This window comes from Phalangium opilio, unplaced genomic scaffold (assembly GCF_054372755.1).
Source record: "Phalangium opilio isolate 3A_F unplaced genomic scaffold, DU_Popi_V2 ptg000217l_1, whole genome shotgun sequence".
NCBI lineage: Eukaryota > Metazoa > Arthropoda > Arachnida > Opiliones > Phalangiidae > Phalangium > Phalangium opilio.
In genome coordinates, this window is record NW_028324218.1 from 4,394,197 (window position 1) to 4,416,952 (window position 22,756).

At 36.8% G+C, this 22,756-nt stretch overlaps 2 protein-coding genes across 8 annotated transcripts; one reads left to right on the plus strand and one right to left on the minus strand.

The window, feature by feature from the left end:
- Positions 1 to 61: 61 nt before the first annotated feature.
- LOC149615798 (uncharacterized) lies at positions 62 to 2,098 on the minus strand. Of its 2 annotated transcripts, none has more exons than XM_089856826.1 (3): positions 1,938 to 2,098; positions 1,622 to 1,781; positions 62 to 1,526 (listed from the first exon to the last, which is right to left on the minus strand). In XM_089856826.1, exons 2-3 carry the CDS (start codon positions 1,773 to 1,775, stop codon positions 79 to 81), a joined length of 1,602 nt encoding a protein of 533 aa, XP_089712952.1. In that variant the 5' UTR covers positions 1,776 to 1,781; positions 1,938 to 2,098; the 3' UTR covers positions 62 to 78. The 2 variants fall into 2 exon arrangements, with proteins under 2 accessions (XP_089712952.1, XP_089712953.1); XM_089856827.1 differs by having other exon boundaries at positions 1,975 to 2,095.
- A 106-nt stretch (positions 2,099 to 2,204) lies between these two features.
- Positions 2,205 to 22,717, plus strand: sno (Protein strawberry notch). Of its 6 annotated transcripts, none has more exons than XM_089856818.1 (20): positions 2,205 to 2,363; positions 2,800 to 2,895; positions 2,987 to 3,181; positions 4,244 to 4,567; positions 4,628 to 4,721; positions 6,370 to 6,579; positions 6,650 to 6,734; positions 6,810 to 7,062; positions 8,074 to 8,355; positions 9,490 to 9,603; positions 10,995 to 11,275; positions 11,353 to 11,711; positions 12,989 to 13,084; positions 13,293 to 13,450; positions 13,532 to 13,984; positions 14,067 to 14,166; positions 15,221 to 15,295; positions 15,397 to 15,899; positions 16,845 to 17,118; positions 20,045 to 20,679. In XM_089856818.1, exons 3-20 carry the CDS (start codon positions 3,053 to 3,055, stop codon positions 20,458 to 20,460), a joined length of 4,206 nt encoding a protein of 1,401 aa, XP_089712944.1. In that variant the 5' UTR covers positions 2,205 to 2,363; positions 2,800 to 2,895; positions 2,987 to 3,052; the 3' UTR covers positions 20,461 to 20,679. The 6 variants fall into 6 exon arrangements, with proteins under 6 accessions (XP_089712944.1, XP_089712947.1, XP_089712942.1 ...); XM_089856816.1 differs by lacking the exon at positions 2,800 to 2,895 and adding an exon at positions 21,432 to 22,717 and having other exon boundaries at positions 2,216 to 2,363; positions 3,078 to 3,181; positions 20,045 to 21,242; XM_089856819.1 differs by lacking the exon at positions 2,205 to 2,363 and adding an exon at positions 2,652 to 2,672.
- Positions 22,718 to 22,756: the final 39 nt, after the last annotated feature.

Below are 22,756 nucleotides of genomic sequence, written 5' to 3' on the forward strand. Positions count from 1 at the left end.
TTAATTTATTTTAGCTAAATTTTCACAAAGATTAATATTACATTAAATAATAATTAATAAATTAAGTTTGGTACAAAATTACTCCCATACAATTTTAATATCATAATTTTTTTCTTCACAGAGTTTGACAAATTTTTGATAATTTGCTTTTGTTGTTTCGGAACAATGCAAGTAAGTTAATTTTTTAAGAGAATTCTGACCATTTTCGACAAATTTAGCTATAGATTTATCCGTAATTCTTATACAGTCTCTTAATTCTAAAGATTCCAGTTCCAATAATGGATTAGAAAGTAATACAGACATTACTAGCTCATCAACAAGCTCATTAATCATACGCAAACTTAGTTTCTTTAACCCGTGACAATTACCGAGTAAAGTAAGCAAATCACGTTCTTCTATATGACATTGATGGTAAGTATAGAGTATATTATAAGAAGCCACGGTGTTAACTGTTGTAGAATTGCAGCTAATTGATAAATTCTCTAATTTTGAATACGGTAATGGACATTTTTGAGTTAAATCCATAAATTCGTAATTCAAAATTGTTTCCAAATGAAGGGAGATTAAATTAGGGCAGTATAACCCGACTAAATTGACATTAAAATTAAAAGCGACTATATTTAAGTGTGTTAAATTGGCGCCACGTATATTAATGAAGTCGTAAAATTGTAAAAAAGTGTAACCATCATCATAAGGAACCCCAGTCATGGAAAATTCTTTTAAGTTTTCAAACTTAGCCAATTCTTGCGACAAAACCGTAAGATAATTAAGCAAATTTCTATCTAACGTTGCGTCAAATTCAATTTTATGCGCGAAACGGACTTGATGCAACATTATACTCTTAACATTGGGTAAATGTTTAATTGCCAATTGAAGTTGTTTAATAGAAATGTGAGTTATATCCCAACCATCGCTATCTGACGTAACGACCAATTCTTCCAATTTGTAGGTTTTGTTAGCGTGTGAACTATTCAATGCGTATTCTAAAGCTTCTAAAGTGTTTTGGTTATTAAATTGAACTAAATTTGGTAAGTTAACTAAAGCGCATGCTGCTCCTTTACGAGTTACATTAGTATAGTGAATGTTTAGATCTTTTATTTTAACGCAACGGAACATTTCTTGTTCTAAATCATTTAACGATAATATCAAGCTATAAATTCCGATATCGGTAATTGAGGAACAGTTCTCAATATCGAATGTTTGTAGATTAGGGCAATTAGAGCCTAAAATGGAAAGAACTTTATCATCGCATTTCGTTCCTTTTAAAATTAACGTTTCGATGTTAGGAATGCTTTCCGCTAATGATAAGAACATTTTCTTTGGGATTTGACACAATGAAAGATCAAGGTACGTTAAATTTTGTAGTTTTTCTTTATAATGCGACTTAGAAAAAAAGGTGTTTAAACCATTCCATTTGTTTAATTTTAATTTTTTAACCGATGTCAATAATAATAGGTCTAAATGATGTTTGCGTAAACGATTTCTTTTTAAAAGTTGCTCCAAAATATTTTCCAGGAATTTTGGCGCTGTAAAATTTAATCTTTAAGTTTTAAATTTAATTTAATTTAATTTAATTTAATTTAACGTATGCCTAGTTTTAAATTAAATTAATTTTACTAACGAGTATTATCAAAAGGTCCTAATATATGTAAAGGTGTTGTGTGGTTATCGGAACAATTTGATAAGTAATCTGCTGACCAATAATCGTCAATGTGCGTGACAACGCTGTTATAACACACATTCTGTAAAGTTGAAGGCAGTTTTCGTTTCGGCATTTTGTTCTATAATTAAAATTAATGTTAAATTTAAAATTTTATTTATAGGCGTGACGATCCTTAACCCATCCCCCCACCCTACTTAAAAATACTTAACCCTTGGCCAATAAAAATAAGTAAACTAAATACATTAATATTAATCAAATATATTAAAATATTTACTGCAATCCTTTGTATAAGTTATATTTCGATTTCTTACCGATTTTTACACTGTTTCTTAAAATTTAACTATTTTTTTAAATTATTTTTAATTAAAATTTCCCAAGACAAAATTACGCCATTTTATTCGTGACGTATTAACTAGCTTTACTCCCATTGGTCAGTTATAGGAAAGTAAAACAATTCCCGGCTTTTGATTGGTTATTATGCCGCATGACACGTGGTTTTCGCGGCGCCCTCTTGCGCCCGCTGTCTTATTTCGTAAGCCGATTAGCCGAAACCGAAAGAATCAGCGGGCAGCGGCGTTTCGCGGCAGTGGCGGCATACAGATTTTTGTCATAAACACATCTTTTTATAACGAATCGAAGTTGCATTGTTGTTTTTTGCGCGATCCCACGAATATGATGAATTTCCCGAGTTACTATACAGGTAAATTATTATTAATTATATTTAAATCAAAGCGGAATAGGCCTAAAATCAAACGAATTTAGTTTGAAAAAAATTCTACAAAACCTAAATGCGTAGCGGAATCCTAAGCGAGAGACGGACGGCGAAACGCTAAGCCTTGTCACGATAATTTAATATTCCTATGATCCCTATGTATTATTTTTCTATCAAAACGTGTGTACACATTTTCTGTGTAAATACATATTTTCATTTAGTTACTTATAAAATAACTAGTAATTATCATATTTAATATAACATTTAGTTCATCGAAGCATAAAATCAACGCCCTATGTAAGATTTAATCAATAATATAGATTCTATAATTAAATATTTAAAAGTTAACTCGGGGAGCTTGGTTACAGAATTAGGCCTTGGCATCCATTGTAATCAATTAGCGCATTTTTTAAATTTTTATCAGAAACGATCTTTTGTGTTTTTTTAACTTGTGGATGCCAAAATTGGAAAAAAATATGAGAAGAGAAAAAATGTTATTAAATATTTATTAGATTGTCAGGTAAATTAGGCTTAACGTTTTAGTATAGTTTTGGTTTTAGGGGAAAAGTGTTTAATATGAAAAACAATTTTTATTCATTCCATAAACCTAGAAAAACAATGATTGTCTGTTTGAATTTGAAAATACCAGTAAACCTTCTTACTAAAAAGCTTTAAAAATGGAAGTGAATGATTTACTCTCAGCTGCTTTGAATCAATCCGGACTTAAACCGGAAGAAATGTCGACTGGTGGAGCGGCTAGCCTGGCAGCTGCCAGTGACGGAAGTCATTTAGCATCATCTTATTATGTAAGTCAAAGTTTAAAACCTTAAAACTGTGAATTAAAATTAAAATAACTTGCTTGGGGGGAAAATTCTTTGAAAATTGAGAAAGAATTTCATGTAGGCTAGGCCTAATCTAAATCAGTGAAATTGTTTTTTATCTCAATAGATTAAGGGGTTGTTGTTAGTCAGGGACATTAAGTTGAGAAAATTACCACTAGAGTTGCCTTAATATGCCTATTGGGGTAGGTGGGACACACTTGAAAACATTGGGACGGACAGACAGGTTCCAAGTTTATCACGCGATGGTGTCGCCATCTCGAAGCCTAGATAAGAAATGTATAAATACATGTATTTTTGAAATCAGTCAAGTTTCCCGCCTTTTTTTTTAGTTCCCTTGGTTGCACCGGGATGGCGCCACAAGCTCGTGATATAGTTAAATGGGTGACTGGGTCTTCCCGCCTTTTATTTTAGTTCCCTTGGTTGCACCGGGATGGCGCCACAAGCGCGTCATATAGTTAATTGGGCAGTCTGGGAAATAGCACACTTCCTCTGGTCCAAAACCAGTTTATTAATTGCTTGGACTAGTTTTTTAATTCAGAAAGTGGGGGTTACTGGTCCTCGAGACCAGTTTATTAATTGGAAATCTATTGGAGAACAAAGGCTGGGACCACTCCGGAGACCAGTTTATTATTTAGGACACTAGGGGGTCACTGGTCCCAAGGACTAGTTTAAAAATTATCCTTATTTCCCAGACTGTAATTGGGTGTTCCCGCCTTTTCTTTTAGTTCCCTTGGTTGCATCGGGATGGCGACACACGCGGCGTGATATAGTTAAATGGGGGTGTTCCCGCCTTTTATTTTAGTCCCTTTGGTTGCACCGGGATGGCGCCACAAGCTCGTGATATAGTTAATTGGGTCAAATTTCCCGCCTTTTCTTTTAGTTCCCTTGGTTGCACCGGGATGGCGCCACAAGCGGCGTGATATAGTTAATTGGGTCTAATATCCTAGGGGATGGAAGACCACTCTAGTGGTAATTTTCTCAACTCAATGGTCAGCGTTAAACAAATACTTCTATTTTGTTTCTTAGCCTTATATGAATCCCATGACTCAGATGAGTCAAATGTTGGGAGCAAATATGAATATGAATATGAACATGATGCACCCAGGAATGATGGGAAATAGCTTAAACATGCAGAACATGATGAATCCCGCGATAATGGCCAATATTTATAAGAGTTACCAGATAATGCAACAAGCCGGGCGTATGCCCAAGGGTTCAATGCAGGATTATATGGATCCTTCGAGTCCCTATGTTCGTAGTATGATGATGAACAGTCTCATGCTTCAATCAATGAGGCCTGATTATATGACAAAGGCCTGGGCTGCTGAAAGAGCCAAGAACTCATATGCTGTATGATAATTTTAACATTTTTAATTAATTAATTATCAGCTAATTAGTATGATTTCTCAGAATGAGTTAGTTAAAAATGAAACCGAGGAAGGTGATGAAGAAGAGGAGGAGTTAGGACACGCGGAGACTTATGCTGATTATATGCCAGCAAAATGTACAGTACTTATTGCTCCGTAAAGACAAATTAATTAATTTACAGGGTTCATGCAAACCTGATTGGAAAACTCGGTCGGGGAATTAATTTTTGACAATAAAAGCTCAGGGAAATTTAGGAATTTTTTTTAAGTAAAGTTCAGGGAAATTTGTAAGGTTTAGAGTAAATTTTCTCTGAAGAATTTGCTTCAACTATAGAGCTATTTCAGTGGGGGAAAAATTTCGTCTGCTACGAAAATTGGGCCTGCCTTTGAGTGTAGAGGGCGGCCATTTTGTGAGGGTTTCTCTATGGGCAAATAGCATTGGTGACGTAGCCATTACCCCCTCTGAAATAGCTCTATAAAAAAAACCACTCCTGTTGTTATTACTCCATATATGGGAAAACTTTGGGAAATTCAAGTAAATGTATGTGAAAGAACATGGAAACTTGGGTTAAATGCACAGGGGAAAAACCCTGGAAAACTCAAGTAAATATATGGGAAATAACCTGGAAGAAAACTTGGGGAAAGATATGGGGGGGAAAACTTGGGGAAAGATATGGGGGGGAAAACTTGGGGAAAGATATGGGGGGGAAAACTTGGGGAAAGATATGGGGGGGAAAACTTGGGGAAAGATATGGGGGGGAAAACTTGGGGAAAGATATGGGGGGGAAAACTTGGGGAAAGATATGGGGGGAAAACTTGGGGAAAGATATGGGGGGAAAACTTGGGGAAAGATATGGGGGGGAAAACTTGGGGAAAGATATGGGGGGAAAACTTGGGGAAAGATATGGGGGGAAAACTTGGGGAAAGATATGGGGGGAAAACTTGGGGAAAGATATGGGGGGGAAAACTTGGGGAAAGATATGGGGGGGAAAACTTGGGGAAAGATATGGGGGGGAAAACTTGGGGAAAGATATGGGGGGGAAAACTTGGGGAAAGATATGGGGGGGGAAACTTGGGGAAAGATATGGGGGGGAAAACTTGGGGAAAGATATGGGGGGAAAACTTGGGGAAAGATATGGGGGGAAAACTTGGGGAAAGATATGGGGGAAAAAACGTGGATAACTGGGGGAAAGATATGGGAAAAACACATGGATAACTGGGGGAAAGATATGGGGAAAAAACGTGGATAACTGGGGGAAAGATATGGGGGAAAACGTGGATAACTGGGGGAAAGATATGGGGGAAAACGTGGATAACTGGGGGAAATATGGGGGGAAAACGTGGATAACTAGGGGAAAGATATGGGAAAAAACGTGGATAACTAGGGGAAAGATATGGGAAAAAACGTGGATAACTAGGGGAAAGATATGGGAAAAAACGTGGATAACTCGGGGAAATATATGGGGGGGAAAACGTGGATAACTAGGGGAAATATATGGGGGGAAAACGTGGATAACTCTGGGTAATATATGGGGGAAAACGTGGATAACTCTGGGTAATATATGGGGGAAAACGTGGGTAACTCTGGGTAATATATGGGGGAAAACGTGGATAACTAGGAGGAATATATGGGGGAAAACGTGGATAACTAGGGGAAATATATGGGGGGAAAACGTGGATAACTCGGGTTAATATATGGTAAAAATCAGAGAAGTTCGTTTTCCAAAGGTTGCATGAACCCTGGCCTACCAGTAATTAATGTTAAACACCAATAACTTTCCACAGTGAAAGTTGGACAACGTCACCCTGATCCTGTTGTAGAAACAAGTTCCTTGTCTAGCGTCACACCACCAGATGTATGGTATTCCCTAGCAATTCCTGAAGAGGTTATGGACAGAACCTTACTTTCCGCGTTGCAACTTGAAGCTATAACATACGCGTCTCAACAACACGAGAAACTTTTACCTGATGGTTCCAGGGCGGGCTTTCTTATAGGTAAAAGTGTTCTACACGTGAAAACTGAAACTAAAACGACGTGTTCCAAAATGTGTTCTTAACATTTTAGGTGACGGAGCTGGTGTAGGTAAAGGTAGAACGTTAGCGGGAATTATTTATGAAAATTACTTATTGGGACGTAAACGCGCTTTATGGTAATAATTAAGTTAATTACCTTTAATTAAGCAATTGGGATAACGTTTTTACACGTGTTTATGCTTATGGAATAGGTTGAGTGTTTCCAATGATTTAAAATACGATTCCGAGAGGGATTTAAAAGATATCGGAGCTTCTAAGATTGAAGTTAACGCTTTAAATAAATTTAAATACGCTAAGATTTCTTCTAAAGTCAATGGAAGTTGTAAAAAAGGAGTCATTTTCGCAACATACTCTTCCTTAATTGGTGAAAGTCAATCTGGGGGGAAATACAGGACCAGATTGAAGCAATTACTACATTGGTGCGGAGATGATTTTGATGGAGTTGTATCCTTAACAAATTCTGTCTATTCAGGCCTAAAGGAAATAGGTCAAATAACATAACATTATAGCTTAAAAGAACGGCTGCCTTTTTCTAAATATAAAAGGAATTAAATATCAAAATAAAATGAATTATCTCTTATTGCAATATGATAATTAGCATGCATGCATTTAATTAGTCATGATTAAAAACTATCAAGGATTACTGAGCCATTCCCCCGCCATTGGTTTTGTGGCGTCTGTTAGTCCGAACCAGTTATCCACCGACATCGGTTTTGTGGCGTCTGTTAGTCCGAACCAGTTATCCACCGACATTGGTTTAGTGGCGTCTGCTAGTCAGAACCACTTACCGCGGCATTAGTTTAGTGGCGTCTGTTAGTTAGAACCACTTACTCCGCCATTGGTATAGTGTCGTCTGCTAGTCAGAACCACTTATCCCGCCATTGGTTTAGTGGCGTCTGTTATCCCAAACCACTTAACTCGCCATAAGTTTAGTGCCGTCTGCTATCCCAAACCACTTAACTCGCCATAAGTTTAGTGGCGTCTGCTAGTCCGTACCCTTTACCCCGCCATTGGTTTAGTGGCGTCTGCTAGTCATAACCACTTACCGCGCCATTGGTTTAGTGTCGTCTGCTAGTCAGAACCCTTTACCCCGCCATTGGTTTAGTGGCGTCTGCTAGTCATAACCACTTACCGCGCCATTGGTTTAGTGGCGTCTGCTAGTCCGAACCAGTTATCCACCGCCATTGGTTTAGTGGCGTCTGTTAGTCAGAACCACTTACCCCCCGCCATTGGTTTTGTGACGTCTGCTAGTCAGAACCACTTATCCCGCCATTGGTTTGGTGGGGTTAGGCCATTGGTATAGTGGCGTCTGTTAGTCAAAACCCCGCCTTGGTTTAGTGGCGTCTGCTAACCCGAACCATTGTTCTTTTAAGGTATAATGTTATATTAACTGAACTTTAAAATAAGTATTTAACGAAAGTTTTCCTTAATTCTGTAATTTTTTTTCTAACAAAGATTGTTTTTGACGAATGTCACAAAGCCAAGAATCTTTGTCCTACAGGTTCGGGGAAACCCTCCAAAACTGGTTTAACCGTTTTGGAATTACAAAATAGGCTTCCAAAAGCTAGAGTAGTTTACGCTAGCGCTACGGGCGCGTCCGAACCAAAGAATATGGCCTATATGACGCGATTAGGTTTATGGGGGGAAGGCACACCTTTTAGGGAGTTTACAGACTTTATTGCCGCTGTTGAAAAGAGAGGAGTCGGAGCCATGGAACTCGTTGCTATGGATATGAAGGTAAAATAGGGTTTCTGTGTAAATAATAGCTCAGGGAGCCTAGTAGTCCTTTAATTCCTTTAAAATATTATATATTTCTTTGAAACTGTTCTACCTATATTATTATCCTATAATTTCATGAAAGGTATGTCCTATAATATCCTATAATTTCATGAAAGGTATGTCCTATAATATCCTATAATTTCATGAAAGGTATGTCCTATAATATCCTATAATATCATGAAAGGTATGTCCTATAATATCCTATAATTTCATGAAAGGTATGTCCTATAATATCCTATAATATCATGAAAGGTATGTCCTATAATATCCTATAATTTCAAGAAAGGTATGTCCTATATTATCCTATAATTTCATGAAAGGTATGTCCTATAATATCCTATAATTTCATGAAAGGTATGTCCTATATTATCCTATAATTTCATGAAAGGTATGCCCTATATTATCCTATAATTTCATGAAAGGTATGTCCTATAATATCCTATAATTTCATGAAAGGTATGTCCTATATTATCCTATAATTTCATGAAAGGTATGTCCTATAATATCCTATAATTTCATGAAAGGTATGTCCTATAATATCCTATAATTTCATGAAAGGTATGTCCTATAATATTTCCTATATATTTTTGATGCTTAGTTTGGGATCTTAGTTTTCGTTTATAATTTAGCATTATCAAATTTATTTTAATTAAAATTTAGTTATGGCTCTTTTAATTAAAATAGAGATGACATTTGGGACTAGATTTGACCGAGATTGATCAGGCGGAGTTTGTGCTCAGGATTATTATTTTAATTATATTATATCATTTAATTTAATTTAATTAAGTTCCTCTGAATTTAATTCAAAGTAAAATCCCCAATTTGTTATTTATTTTTTATTTATTTGAGATTTTACTATAATATAGTTTAAGCCAAAATAGTTAGTATTATATATATATGAGTATGCATTTTTATTCCTATATTTTCTTATAAAAACACGTGATTTTTTTCTCCCTATAAAATCCCATAATTCCTGAAAGAAAAAAATTCCAATTTTTTCTGTAGGAGTTTAAATTTTTGGCTGGGCTCCCTTAAATAGGCCAAAATTAGACCTTCAAAGGTTTTGGTTAACGGGTTGATTATTACTGATAGTTACGAGGAATGTACATAGCCAGGCAGCTCAGTTTCGCAGGCGTAACTTTCAAAATTGAGGAAATTCCTCTTACTAAAGATTTTGTCGAGATGTACGATGCCTCTGTTGATCTTGTAAGGGTTTTTTAATTTTTTTTTGTAATAGTTAAGAAACAGGGTTCATACAAACCTGGAAATGTCAGGGGAATCAATTGTTGACTGAAAATTAGGCCTATGCGGGTACCCGAGTCGGAGTACTCTAGGACTGGTACAGGTACCCGACTATCCGGGTCCCTGACCAAGTGTAAAGTTACCCGAGGTGAGCTTTATGAGTCATGAGTTCATGACTAGAGTGTTGGTACCCGGGTCCTTGGCTGAATGGGTCCTTTTTTCGCAAAGGGGCCAACTTAAACACGCCAACTGTATAACAAGAGAGGTCGTAGTTGGTCGTGAACACGTGACACTGGAAAAATCCTGGAATTGTCAGGGAAATCGGGGAAAAATCCTGGAAATGTCAGGGAAATCGGGGAAAAATCGTGGGAATGTCGGGGAAATCGGGAAAAAATCTTGGAAATGTCAGGGAAATCGGGAAAAAATCGTGGAAATGTCAGGGAAATCGGGAAAAAATTGTTGAAATGTCAGGAAAATCGAGAAAAAATCGTGGAAATGTCAGGAAAATCGGGAAAAAATCAAGGAAATGTCAGGGAAATCGGGGAAAAATCCTGGAAATGTCAGGGAAATCGGGGAAAAATCCTGGAAATGTCAGGGAAATCGGGGAAAAATCCTGGAAATGTCAGGGAAATCGGGGAAAAATCGTGGAAATGTCAGGGAAATCGGGGAAAAATCGTGGAAATGTCAGGGAAATCGGGGAAAAATCGTGGAAATGTCAGGGAAATCGGGGAAAAATCCTGGAAATGTCAGGAAAATCGGGGAAAAAATCGTGGAAATGTCAGGAAAATCGGGTAAAAAATCGTGGAAATGTCAGGAAAATGGGTAAAAAAATCGTGGAAATGTCAGGGAAATCGGGGAAAAAAATCGTGGAAATGTCAGGGAAATCGGGGAAAAAAATCGTGGAAATGTCAGGGAAATCAGGGAAAAAAATCCTGGAAATGTCAGGGAAATCGGGGAAAAAAATCGTGGGAAATCGGGGAAAAATCCTGAAATGTCACGGAAATCGGGAAAAAATCCTGGAAATGTCAGGGAAATCGGGGAAAAACCCTGGAAATGTCAGGAAAATCGGGAAAAAATCAAGGAAATGTCAGGGAAATCGGGAAAAAATTGTAGAATTGTCAGGAAAATCGGGGGAAAAAATCGTGGAAATGTCAGGGAAATCGTGGAAATGTCAGGGAAATCGAAAAAAATAGTGGAAATGTTAGGGAAATCTAAAAAAAATCGTGGAAATGTCAGGGAAATCGCGAAGAATCGTTAAATGTCAGGGAAATCGGTTTTCCATAAAGTTGTATGAACCCTAAGAAATGCGTGAAATCGGCAGTAATTCAAATTTCGACGCCTTAATTGTTTCTTAGTGGGTTGATGCCAGAGCCAAATTTCAACAAGCAATTGAAATAATGGACGGAGATAACCGCTCAAAGAAAACAATGTGGGGTCAATTTTGGGCCTCGCATCAAAGGTTTTTCAAATATCTCTGTATCGCCTCCAAAGTTCGACACGCTGTGTCCCTCGCCAGGGAAGCTGTCAAAAATGGCAAATGCGTTGTCATTGGTTTACAATCAACGGGAGAAGCCAGAACTCTCGAACAACTCGAAGAAGCTGGCGGAGAATTAACAGATTTTGTTTCTACTGCCAAGTACGATGGAAACTCACACAAGACACGTGTTGGTGTCGTTTCCGGGTGTTAATGTAACGTTAAAACCTTCTTTTCAGAGGTGTATTCCAAACCTTAGTCGAAAAACACTTTCCAGCACCGAATCGAAGGAAAATGCTTCGTATTTTAGGGCTAGATTCGTTTTTGGATAGGGAAAAAAGTCCTCCAAAATCTCCTGGTCCGACTACGTCATCCGGAGTTAAGAGAAAACCAGTACGTCAAGCCAGACAAGGTGTGAAACGATATAAGGAGTACGTTTTGTCGGACGAAAGTAGCATGGATGGTGACAGCGATTTTGCACCGTCTAATAATAATTCCGAAGTCGAGGAAAGTGACGATGACTTCAGTCCAAATGTGTCCAATGCCGAAGAAGGCAGTGATGATTTTAATCCATTCGGAGAGGATTCCGATAGCGATGGTATGAATGATTCTTTTTTTACTTTGTAGTTTTTTTTTTGGCTTATACGCTCATATTCCTTACCTACATTTCCATTAATTGTGTAATAAAAAACAAAATCACCTTTTCTATGCCCTCACTTGCTTAAAATCATGCTATGGTAAAGAAATAATTTGATAAGTTTTGATGGATGTTCGTAATTTGAAGGTATTCAGTTGCCCCTGTGGCTTCTAGTGATTTTTTTTAGGTTTTTTCGAGGTTGTGTACGGGTATTTTGATATATTACGTGTCGCGTCGGGTACCCGGGTATTTGATGGGGATTATAATGATTAGGGTTAGCTGTACTCTAATTATAAGGGGTAGCTGAAGTAACGATTGTCGTGTCGGGTACCCGGATATTTTATGGGTACTCTGATTACTGTTAGCTAGAGTACCGATTGTCGAGTCGGATACCCGGGTATTTCACGAGTTTTCGAATAATTAGGCCTAGCTAAAGTAAGATTGTTGGGTACTCAATTAGGCTTAGCTGAAGTATCGATTGTCGGGTACTTTTAGGGAAACAAAAGTCATATCGAGTACTTATCGGGTCGAAATATTTTTATTTGTGGAAAAATGCACTTTAAAAACTAAAAGTATAAATTATTTTTCATATTCCCTCTTCTCTGAGTGCCTAATGAATACCCGATTGGACTAAGCCTTGTCACATAAAATTGGCGGGAACATTTTAGACAAAGAATAGTTCCCGCTTTACCTAAGCCTTGTCACATAAAATTGGCGGGAACATTTTAGACAAAGAATACTTCCCGCTTTACCTAAGCCTTGTGACGGATAATTAGCGGGAACATTTTAGACAAAGAATACTTCCCGCTTTACCTAAGCCTTGTGACGGATAATTAGCGGGAAAATTTTAGACAAAGAATACTTCCCGCTTTACCTAAGCCTTGTGACGGGTAATTGGCGGGAAAATTTTAGACAAAGAATCAATACTTCCCGCTTTACCTAAGCCTTGTGATGGGTAATTGGTGGGAAAATTTTAGACAAAGAATCAATACTTCCCGCTTTACCTAAGCCTTGTGACGGGTAATTGGCGGGAAAATTTTAGACAAAGAATACTTCCGAGTACTAAGAAATAAATGTTCGATCATGTGGGTAATTTCAGGATACTGGGTATTCGCACATGGCCGGTATTCAGTGGTTTATTTTACTTTAATTATTGCTGAATAATAGTAAACTTCAAGTTACGAACTAGAAAAATGGTGAATTGTCTCGTTGTCCCTAATGTTCCATTCGATCTACAGAAGATCCATGGACGACGAGAAAACAAAAAGGCAAAAAGAAGAAAGAGAAAAAGAAAAAACCCAAACAAAAACGAGAAAATGGAAATACCGGTACAAGTAATTTACCACGCCAGTAGTTATAACCCTACAAATAGACATAAATCCAAGATGGCCGCCAACAAAGGTCAAAACTTGGTGAAGGATTGGCCGCCATTTTGAATTTATAGTTTATCTGTATAGTCATCACTACTGACTACAATTTATTTTCCTTTTATCTCTCTCTCCCAAAATGGCCGATTCTAATGAATACTAAATAAATAAATAGCCGAACCTGTTAGATCTCCGCCTCCAGATGCGGTTGAAAGAGCTATTTCAATGAAAGAAAGTTTATTGAATAAACTTGAAAAGCTCGGTGATAAATTACCCCCTAATACATTGGACCAACTTATAGATGATTTAGGAGGCACTGATAATGTTGCCGAGGTTAGAATATAACTTTTTGCAGATATTTACATGCTTTGGGATGTATTTGCTAAGCCTTGGTTTGGGTTCTATTAAAAATAGATGACAGGTCGTAAAGGTCGCGTAGTTAGTAACGAAGATGGCTCAATTCAATACGAAAGTCGATCCGAAGTCGATGCACCCTTAGAAACGTTAAATATCACGGAAAAACAACGTTTCATGGATGGGGAAAAAAGAATAGCTATCATATCGGAAGCTGCTAGTTCCGGTATTTCGTTACAAGCTGATAGAAGAGTCAAGAATCAGTCTCGACGTGTTCACCTTACTTTGGAGTTACCATGGAGCGCCGATCGAGCCATACAACAATTTGGACGAACGCATAGATCCAATCAAGTTACAGCACCCGAATATCTCTTTTTGATATCAGATTTAGCCGGAGAACGAAGGTTCGCTTCTATTGTGGCTAAGAGACTCGAAAGTTTAGGGGCTTTGACACATGGTGATAGAAGGGCGACGGAAAGTCGAGATTTGAGTCGATTTAATATTGATAATAAGGTAAAAATGTTAAAGGTGTTTGTGGGGTTTGGGTTGGGGTTTTGGTTTTGTTTGTTTGTTTATCGAATGTTGAATGGTATAGTATGGTCGAACTGCTTTGGAAACTGTCATGAGAGCTGTTATGGAAATGGAAACTCCATTGGTAGCTCCTCCTACAGATTATGATGGAGATTTCTTCGCAGGTATGGATTAATATCGTTTTGTTTTCAGCAAAGAGTATTGTTAAGCCTAATTTGACCTATTATAGGAGCTAAGCCTAATTTGGCCTATTATAACTGCTAACCCTATTTTACCATTACGCCTTTTATAATAGCTAAGCCTAATTTGGCCTATTATAATTGCTAACCCTATTTTACCATTACGCCTTTTATAATAGCTAAGCCTAATTTGGCCTATTATAATTGCTAACCCTATTTTGACCATTACGCCTTTTATAATAGCTAACCCTAACTTGGCCTATTACGACTATTATAATAGCTAACCCTAACTTGGCCTATTACGACTTATAATAGTTAACCCTAACTTGGCCTATTACGACTATTATAATAGTTAACCCTAACTTGGTCTATTACGACTATTATAATTGCTAACCCTAACTTGGCCTATTACACCTTTTATATTAGCTAACCCTAACTTTGTCTTTTACGCCTATTATAATGGCTAACCCTAACTTGGCCTATTACGTGTATTATAATAGCTAACCCTAACTTGGCCTATTACGTGTATTATAATAGCTAACCCTAACTTGGCCTATTACGTGTATTATAATAGCTAACCCTAACTTGGCCTATTACGTGTATTATAATAGCTAACCCTAACTTGGTCTATTACGTGTATTATAATAGCTAACCCTAACTTGGTCTATTACGCCTGTTATAGTAGCTAACCCTAACTTGGCCATTACGTGTATTATATAAGCTAACCCTAACTTGGCCTATTACGATTATTATAATGGCTAACCCTAACTTGGCCTATTACGCCTGTTATAATGGCTAACCCTAACTTGGCCTATTACGATTATTATAAAAGCTAACCCTAACTTGGCCTATTACGATTATTATAAAAGCTAACCCTAACTTGGCCTATTACGATTATTATATAAACTAACCCTAACTCGGCCTATTTATTATAAAAGCTAACCCTAACTTCACCTAACACCAAAACATAACTAAGCCTAACATGGCGTGTTCTAAATCATTTCACCTATAAATTAATAATGAAAATGATTACCAACAGACATTCGCAAGGCCTTAGTTGGTGTCGGATTGGTTACGGACGATGCCATTTCGCATTTCCAATCCCTAGACAAAGGTAAATCAAAATAGACCAATTTTTAGGCCAAATTTAATTAAATTAAAATTTCTCCAACCAACCAACCGTAAAACCCCATTATATAATTAATTAATATTCAGACTACAACAACATGAGCAAGTTCCTTAATCGTATTCTCGGAATGCCCGTTAAACTTCAAAACATGCTTTTCAAGTACTTTACCGATACTTTGGAAGCTATTATAAGTCAAGCCAAAAAAGCGGGAAGATTCGATTTGGGAATCTTGGATTTAGGAGCCGGTGGAGATAAAGTTAAACCCGTTAGAAAGAACACTTTTGTCCAAAAACACGCCACTGGAACGGCCAGTACCGAATTGCACACCGTTAGTGTCGAACGTGGTCTCAGTTGGTTAGACGCCATGGAGATATGGAAGGATCTAACGGGAAAAGACGAAGGCTTTTATATTTCCAATTTGGTTCGTAATAATCACAAAAATGCCGTTCTTGTCGTCGCTGATATGCAAGGACGAAGAGGGAAGAGTGAAAAGTCAGATAAGGACAAGTACTTTAGGTTATATAGGCCTAATACTGGATTACAAGCCAAACACGAGTCCTTAGTGGAAATCAAAGCCAAGTATAAAAAGGTTAGTGCTGTTTTTTTGTAATTGTTTATTTGTTCGTGTTGGTTCTAGGGAGCCCAGTTGTCCCATAATTCCTATAAAAAACTATATTTTTTAACCTGTCCCATAATGCCTACTTTAGTCTATTTCCATTGAGCCGGTGTTAAGCCTACTTTAGTCTATTTGCATTGAGCCTGTGTTAAGCCTACTTTAGTCTATTTGCATTGAGCCTGTGTTAAGCCTACTTTAGTCTATTTGCATTGAGCCTGTGTTAAGCCTACTTTAGTCTATTTGCATTGAGCCTGTGTTAAGCCTACTTTAGTCTATTTGCATTGAGCCTGTGTTAAGCCTACTTTAGTCTATTTGCATTGAGCCTGTGTTAAGCCTACTTTAGTCTATTTCCATTGAGCCGGTGTTAAGCCTACTTTAGTCTATTTCCATTGAGCCGGTGTTAAGCCTACATTAGTCTATTTCCATTGAGCCGGTGTTAAGCCTACTTTAGTCTATTTCCATTGAGCCGGTGTTAAGCCTACTTAAGTCTATTTGCATTGAGCCCGCGTTAAGCCTACTTTAGTCTATTTGCATTGAGCCGACGTTAAGCCTACTTTAGTCTATTTGCATTGAGCCGACGTTAAGCCTACTTTAGTCTATTTGCATTGAGCCGACGTTAAGCCTACTTTAGTCTATTTGCATTGAGCCGACGTTAAGCCTACTTTAGTCTATTTGCATTGAGCCGACGTTAAGCCTACTTTAGTCTATTTGCATTGAGCCGACGTTAAGCCTACTTTAGTCTATTTGCATTGAGCCGACGTTAAGCCTACTTTAGTCTATTTGCATTGACCCGACGTTAAGCCTACTTTAGTCTTATTGGTCTATGGTTTTTTTCTCCCATAAAATTGCCTATTTATCCTATAAGAAATTTAAAATTATGGCTGGGGGTTGTTTTCTAAATTATTCAAAACCGAATAGGCCACAAACGAAACTGCTCAACGACATTGGGAGGAGCAGTTTGATGCCGCGGAAAAAACGTGCAGCCATAATTATTGGTATGGCACGTGTCGTCGTACAATAGTCGGTTTCCATTGCGAAGTTGGCTTAAGAAGTCGAGTCTACCACGTCCTATCTGGATCTGTTTTGTCCATTTGGAATAAGGTGGAAAGTGTTCTTTCTTCAGTTCCTGGAACGCATTCGTCAAAACTTCAAGTTGTCCGAATGAGGACAGAAGAAGGATTAAGGATTGTTGGTAAGTTGATTTTATTATGGGTAACTTTAACATTGAATGGGTCTGTTGTCCCCTAGATTTAAGCCTACTTTCGTCTATTTTCGTTGCTGCTAGAGACTAGAGTTAAGCCTATTTTCGTTGCTGCTAGAGACTAGAGTTAAGCCTAGTTTCGTCAATTTTTATTGCTACTAGAGACTAGAGTTAAGCCTACTTTCGTCTATTTTCGTTGCTGCTAGAGACTAGAGTTAAGCCTAGTTTCGTCAATTTTTATTGCTACTAGAGACTAGAGTTAAGCCTAGTTTCGTAAATTTTTATTGCTACTAGAGACTAGAGTTAAGCCTAGTTTCGTCAATTTTTATTGCTACTAGAGACTAGAGTTAAGCCTAGTTTCGTCAATTTTTATTGCTAATAGAGACTAGAGTTAAGCCTAGTTTCGGCTATTTTCGTTGCTGCTAGAGACTAGAGTTAAGCCTAGTTTCGTCAATTTTTATTGCTACTAGAGACTAGAGTTAAGCCTAGTTTCGTCAATTTTTATTGCTACTAGAGACTAGAGTTAAGCCTAGTTTCGTCAATTTTTATTGCTACTAGAGACTAGAGTTAAGCCTAGTTTCGGCTATTTTCGTTGCTGCTAGAGACTAGAGTTAAGCCTAGTTTCGTCAATTTTTATTGCTGCTAGAGACTAGAGTTAAGCCTAGTTTCGTCAATTTTTATTGCTACTAGAGACTAGAGTTAAGCCTAGTTTCGTCAATTTTTATTGCTGCTAGAGACTAGTAGGGATGCAACGATTCGTAATTTTTCGGAATCGGCCGATTCGATGCATCGGTCTCTAAAAAATCGGCTTCGGCCGATTAATCGGCCGAAGCCTCAAGGTTATACGTTTTAGGCATTAGTATAGGAGTGCTACTTGTCAAAAATGTTTAAGGACATTAATCGATCTGGTTTGGTTTCCGTGATACTAGTTCATTTAGTTCAACACACATTTTGTCCATTCTTTCTGCTACAACTTGTTTTTGATTAGTTCTTTCTTTGCATTCCGGATAGGAAAAAATAATTTTAAGCGTGAGTTTTAAGTTCCTTTCTCATCCTTTTAAAAACAAGAAGTAGCATTCAAGACTTCAAGTATTATTACTTTAAGTAAACAAGGGACTGCAGGAATACACGCTAGAGACAATGAGGCCAAACACATTAGAGGGATAGCTGACAATAATAAAATCCAGACTGTGATAGAGCGACATTGTTTGTGGAACGGGTGGGAACAAAGAGAAATATACCAAGAGGAGCAAAAAGTCTAGCCTTCCACAGGGCTTTTGAAAAGCCCGGCCACGGTTTTGGAGTAACTAGATCCGGTTTTTGTTTAGTGGCTAAGCCGCGACGCCTTTTATTGGTCAAATTATGTCGGCTGCTTATTTTTGGTGGTGGCAAAGGGTTGATCTCTGGTTTGACCGTTGACGTACAAAAGGTAATTTTTAAGTAGACGACACGGTCGCGTGAACAACCGGAACTTGTTTCTCAAAATCAGTCCCGGTCCCTATTTACAAAGTTACCACTCCTCTTGGTATATTCTCTTTGGTGGGAAGTAGCAGTGCGCACAAATCGAAAGGAGAGTCAAAGATAGAAGGGGAAGGCAAACCATAACGGCCGGCTACCATGGCTCTCCCGCGCACCTACCTCGGCGCACAGCCGAGGAGTAAGACGTCACGTGATCCGTTGAGAAGGAAATTCAAAAAGGGTAAACCCGAAAATACGGTTAGAGGCTCACACTAGACTAGAGAGATCAGCATTCAGCGTTGTTACCGTAGCTTTGTAATAACGTAAACAAACTTCTCTGATTTTTTTTCTCTCGGTTGCGCCGATTGCGCATGTGCGCCACGCTCTTAGAGAGCGACTGGTACTGGTAACATTTTTGAAAGGGGGGGGCTGACGGAGAATTTGGTTAAATTACGTTATTTGTTAATTGGCAAACTTGTAGTTCCTTTATACTAGCTCAAAAGATTAGATCTAACCAAAAAGAGTCGGCCGAAAAAAATCGGCCGATTACCTTAGAAAAATCGGCCGATTCGATTATTCGGCCAAGTGGCCGATTCTGGCCGAAGCCGATTCTTGGCCGATGCATCGTTGCATCCCTAGAGACTAGAGTTAAGCCTAGTTTCGGCTATTTTCGTTGCTGCTAGAGACTAGAGTTAAGCCTAGTTTCGTCAATTTTTATTGCTACTAGAGACTAGAGTTAAGCCTAGTTTCGTCTATTTTCGTTGCAACCAGAGTTAAGACTACTTTCGTCTATTTTTATTGCTACTAGAGTTAAGCCTAGTTTCGTCTATTTTCGTTGCTACTAGAGTTTAGCATAGTTTCGTCTATTTTCGTTGCTACTAGAGTTAAGCCTAGTTTCGTCTATTTTCGTTGCTACTAGATTTAAGCCTACTTTAGTCTATTTTTGTTGCTACTAGATTTAAGCCTACTTCAGTCTATTTTCGTTGCTACTAGATTTAAGCCTACTTTAGTCTATTTCCATTGCCCTACTACTAAGCCTACTTTAGTCTATTTCCATTGCCCTACTACTAAGCCTACTTTAGTCTATTTCCATTGCCCTACTACTAAGCCTACTTTAATCTATTTCCATTGCCCTACTACTAAGCCTACTTTAGTCTATTTCCATTGCCCTACTACTAAGGCTACTTTAATCTATTTCCATTGCCCTACTACTAAGCCTACTTTCGTTTATTTCCATTGCCATGGTGCTAACCCTACTTTCGTCTATTTCCATCGCCCTACTACTAACCCTACTTTCGTCTAACATCAATAAACCTTTCCCCCTATACTTAACCCTTCATTTCCTCTATTTCCATATGATATTAGCATGAAGTTAAGCCTACTTTCCAATCAATTCCTTCATTGACGCTAAATTATTTTCACACCCTTAAAAAAAACCAAAAAAAAACAACGAAAACAGGTAGTATCATTCCTAGTAGTTGTATACAACCACTTATAACCGTGTTGAGCCAAGACGCGATGAAAACTTACGTAGAAGAATATCAAAAAGAGGAAGATGATAAAAAGAATGTCAAAATTGATAAAAAGGATAAAAAGGACCTGAAAACAATCAAGGCCGAGTGTTTAAAAGAAATTAAAGAAGAAATTAACTTGAGTGACGATAGCAGTGACGATGATGATGAAGATGAAGAAGAGGATGTGAAAGAAGATGAAGATGAGGAAGAAGAGGAGGAGGAAGATGAGGAGGAGGATGAAGAAGATGATGACGATGATGAAGATCAAAGTGACAGTGATGATGATAGAAAAAAAACTCACAACAAACGCCCGACTAGAAATAGTGGCACCAGAAGTAGCGGCAGAAATTCACGAAAATGATGATCTTTTCATTAAAACAAACAAAACACTTAAATTCATTTTCATGTAAAATTTGCGCGATATGGGTGAGTAAAAAAAAACATTCTCTAAATTGGAAGGATTTTTGTATCACGCGCTTCATCATTGCTGTAAGAAACTTTATCAATCTATCTCTTCTTCGTCATTTTTTATCGTAACTCTGAACTTCTGTTCTGATTTCTTCTGTTATATAAAGAAAAACATAAGAAAAAAACTTTTAGGTGCTGAAGTATAACACAAAAGCAAACAATCTTTTTATTTAAAATTAGTTTTAAAACAATTTATTTATAGTATAACGCGTTCTTCTAACAAAAAAAACGAAAAAATGAACATCGTAAGTATGTTTTGTTTTTTCTTCTTTGTGACCAAAAAAAAATATTTTTTTCACATTTTGTTTTGTTAGACCACCGTTTATTTTTCGGCATTGGCCAAGAAATGATAACTATCTAGCATTTCCACTATCATTACTGATTTTTTTAATTGAAATTGATTGATTAGTTCATCCCGAAATCTTTAGTTCCAAAAGGATGTTTAAATTTCAGTTATTTTAACTTAGGACTTGCCATTTAGACCTAAGCCTTGGTTTATACTTTATAGAACTTAGTTTCCACCGAAATCTTTCTTTAGTTGCAGAAGATAATATAAATTTAAGTTACTACTTGGCGTTTAGGCCTAAGCCTTGGTTTATAGAACTTAGTTTAATCTGAAATATTTAAGTCCCAAAATGTAATATAAATTTCAATTACTTAGGACTTGGCGTTTAGGCTAAGCCTTGGTTTATAGAACATAGTTTCCACCGAAATCTTTCTTTAGTTGCAAAAGATAATATAAATTTCAGTTACTACTTGACATTTAGACCTAAGCCTTGGCTTATAGAACTTAGTTTAATCTGAAGTATTTATTCGCAAAATGTAATATAAATTTCAGTTACTTAGCTAGGACTTGGCGTTTAGGTTAAGCCTTGGTTTATAATACTTAGTTTCCCTCTGAAATCTTTAGTTGCAAAATGTAGGTAATATAATTTTCAGTTACTTAATTAAGACTTGGTTGGCATTAACGGTAAGCCTTTGCTTTAATGCTTTGTTTTTAGAGCTAAGCCTTGAAGCCTTAATTCATTAATTGTCTTTAGCGATAAGCCTTGGTTGGTATTTAATAATTAAAAATAGTTTTGATGTAGGCAGTTAAGTATGAGCTTAACCAGTAATAAGTTTATAATATTAATTATAAACAATGCCAGTAAATGCTCATTAAATCATAACAAACCCGATATTAGCAAAAAAAAAAAAACAAAAAAAAAACAAAAAAAAAAACATTTGAAAACCCGAGCACCAAAATCATTTTCCCAAACTTAGAACTTCATCGTTCATTCCGTTTAGTTTGGTTTTTAAATGTACGTATCCGATTATCCCAACTACATCTATTTTTTAAAACACATAATTAATATAACCCAATTAGAAATTTCGGTTAAAATTACCATAAAATCATTTATGGTAATTAAATAAACAAAAAAAACCCTTTGTGCCGTGCGGTTACTACGTAGTTTCTTCGTCATTGTTAATTTTTATTAAACTGTCGCAAACATAAAAAAATCTCCGAAACTTTTTAAAAAAAGAAAAAATAAAAAACATGGCGGCCGGTGTCGAATCGAGACTTTTTTTAAGTGTGAAAAAAATAAAAAAAAAAAAAATACGTGCTATGTGAAAATATATTGATAGTATTCTATAGATTTATTATTAAAGAAAAAAAGAAGAAATTAAAATCAATCGAGATAAATTGGAATAACTTTCGTGTCCGATATACAAAAAGAAAAAAAAAACTAAAATTATAGACTAAATAATATTCAAACTTCCTTATTATAAAATATACTGCTGTTTTCGGTTTTTAATCTTATACGAAATAGGATATCTCAGCAGTTTGTGATATATTTCTTTGATGAAAAAATAATTTGTTTTTGTTTCCATGTTACGGTGTATGTATTTAAGAAAATGTTCTTTAAATAGTTGCCCCCTTCCCCAAAAAAACTTAACTTCCCCTCCATTCCCCATTAAAAAGATGTTTCTATTTACTCGCTCTACGAAGCTTCTAGTAGGTATCATGATCAAACGATTTCTGTAGTTTAAATATATCATATTTACAGATCCCTATAAAAAGCAACCAAACAAGTAAACCTGTAACCCATATACCATTGTAGTTCTTTGAAAGTTCGATTTATTAAACCCCTCGAAGTTTTTTAAATGAATGTTTAAAGATTACTTATTTCAAACAGAAAACTACTTTA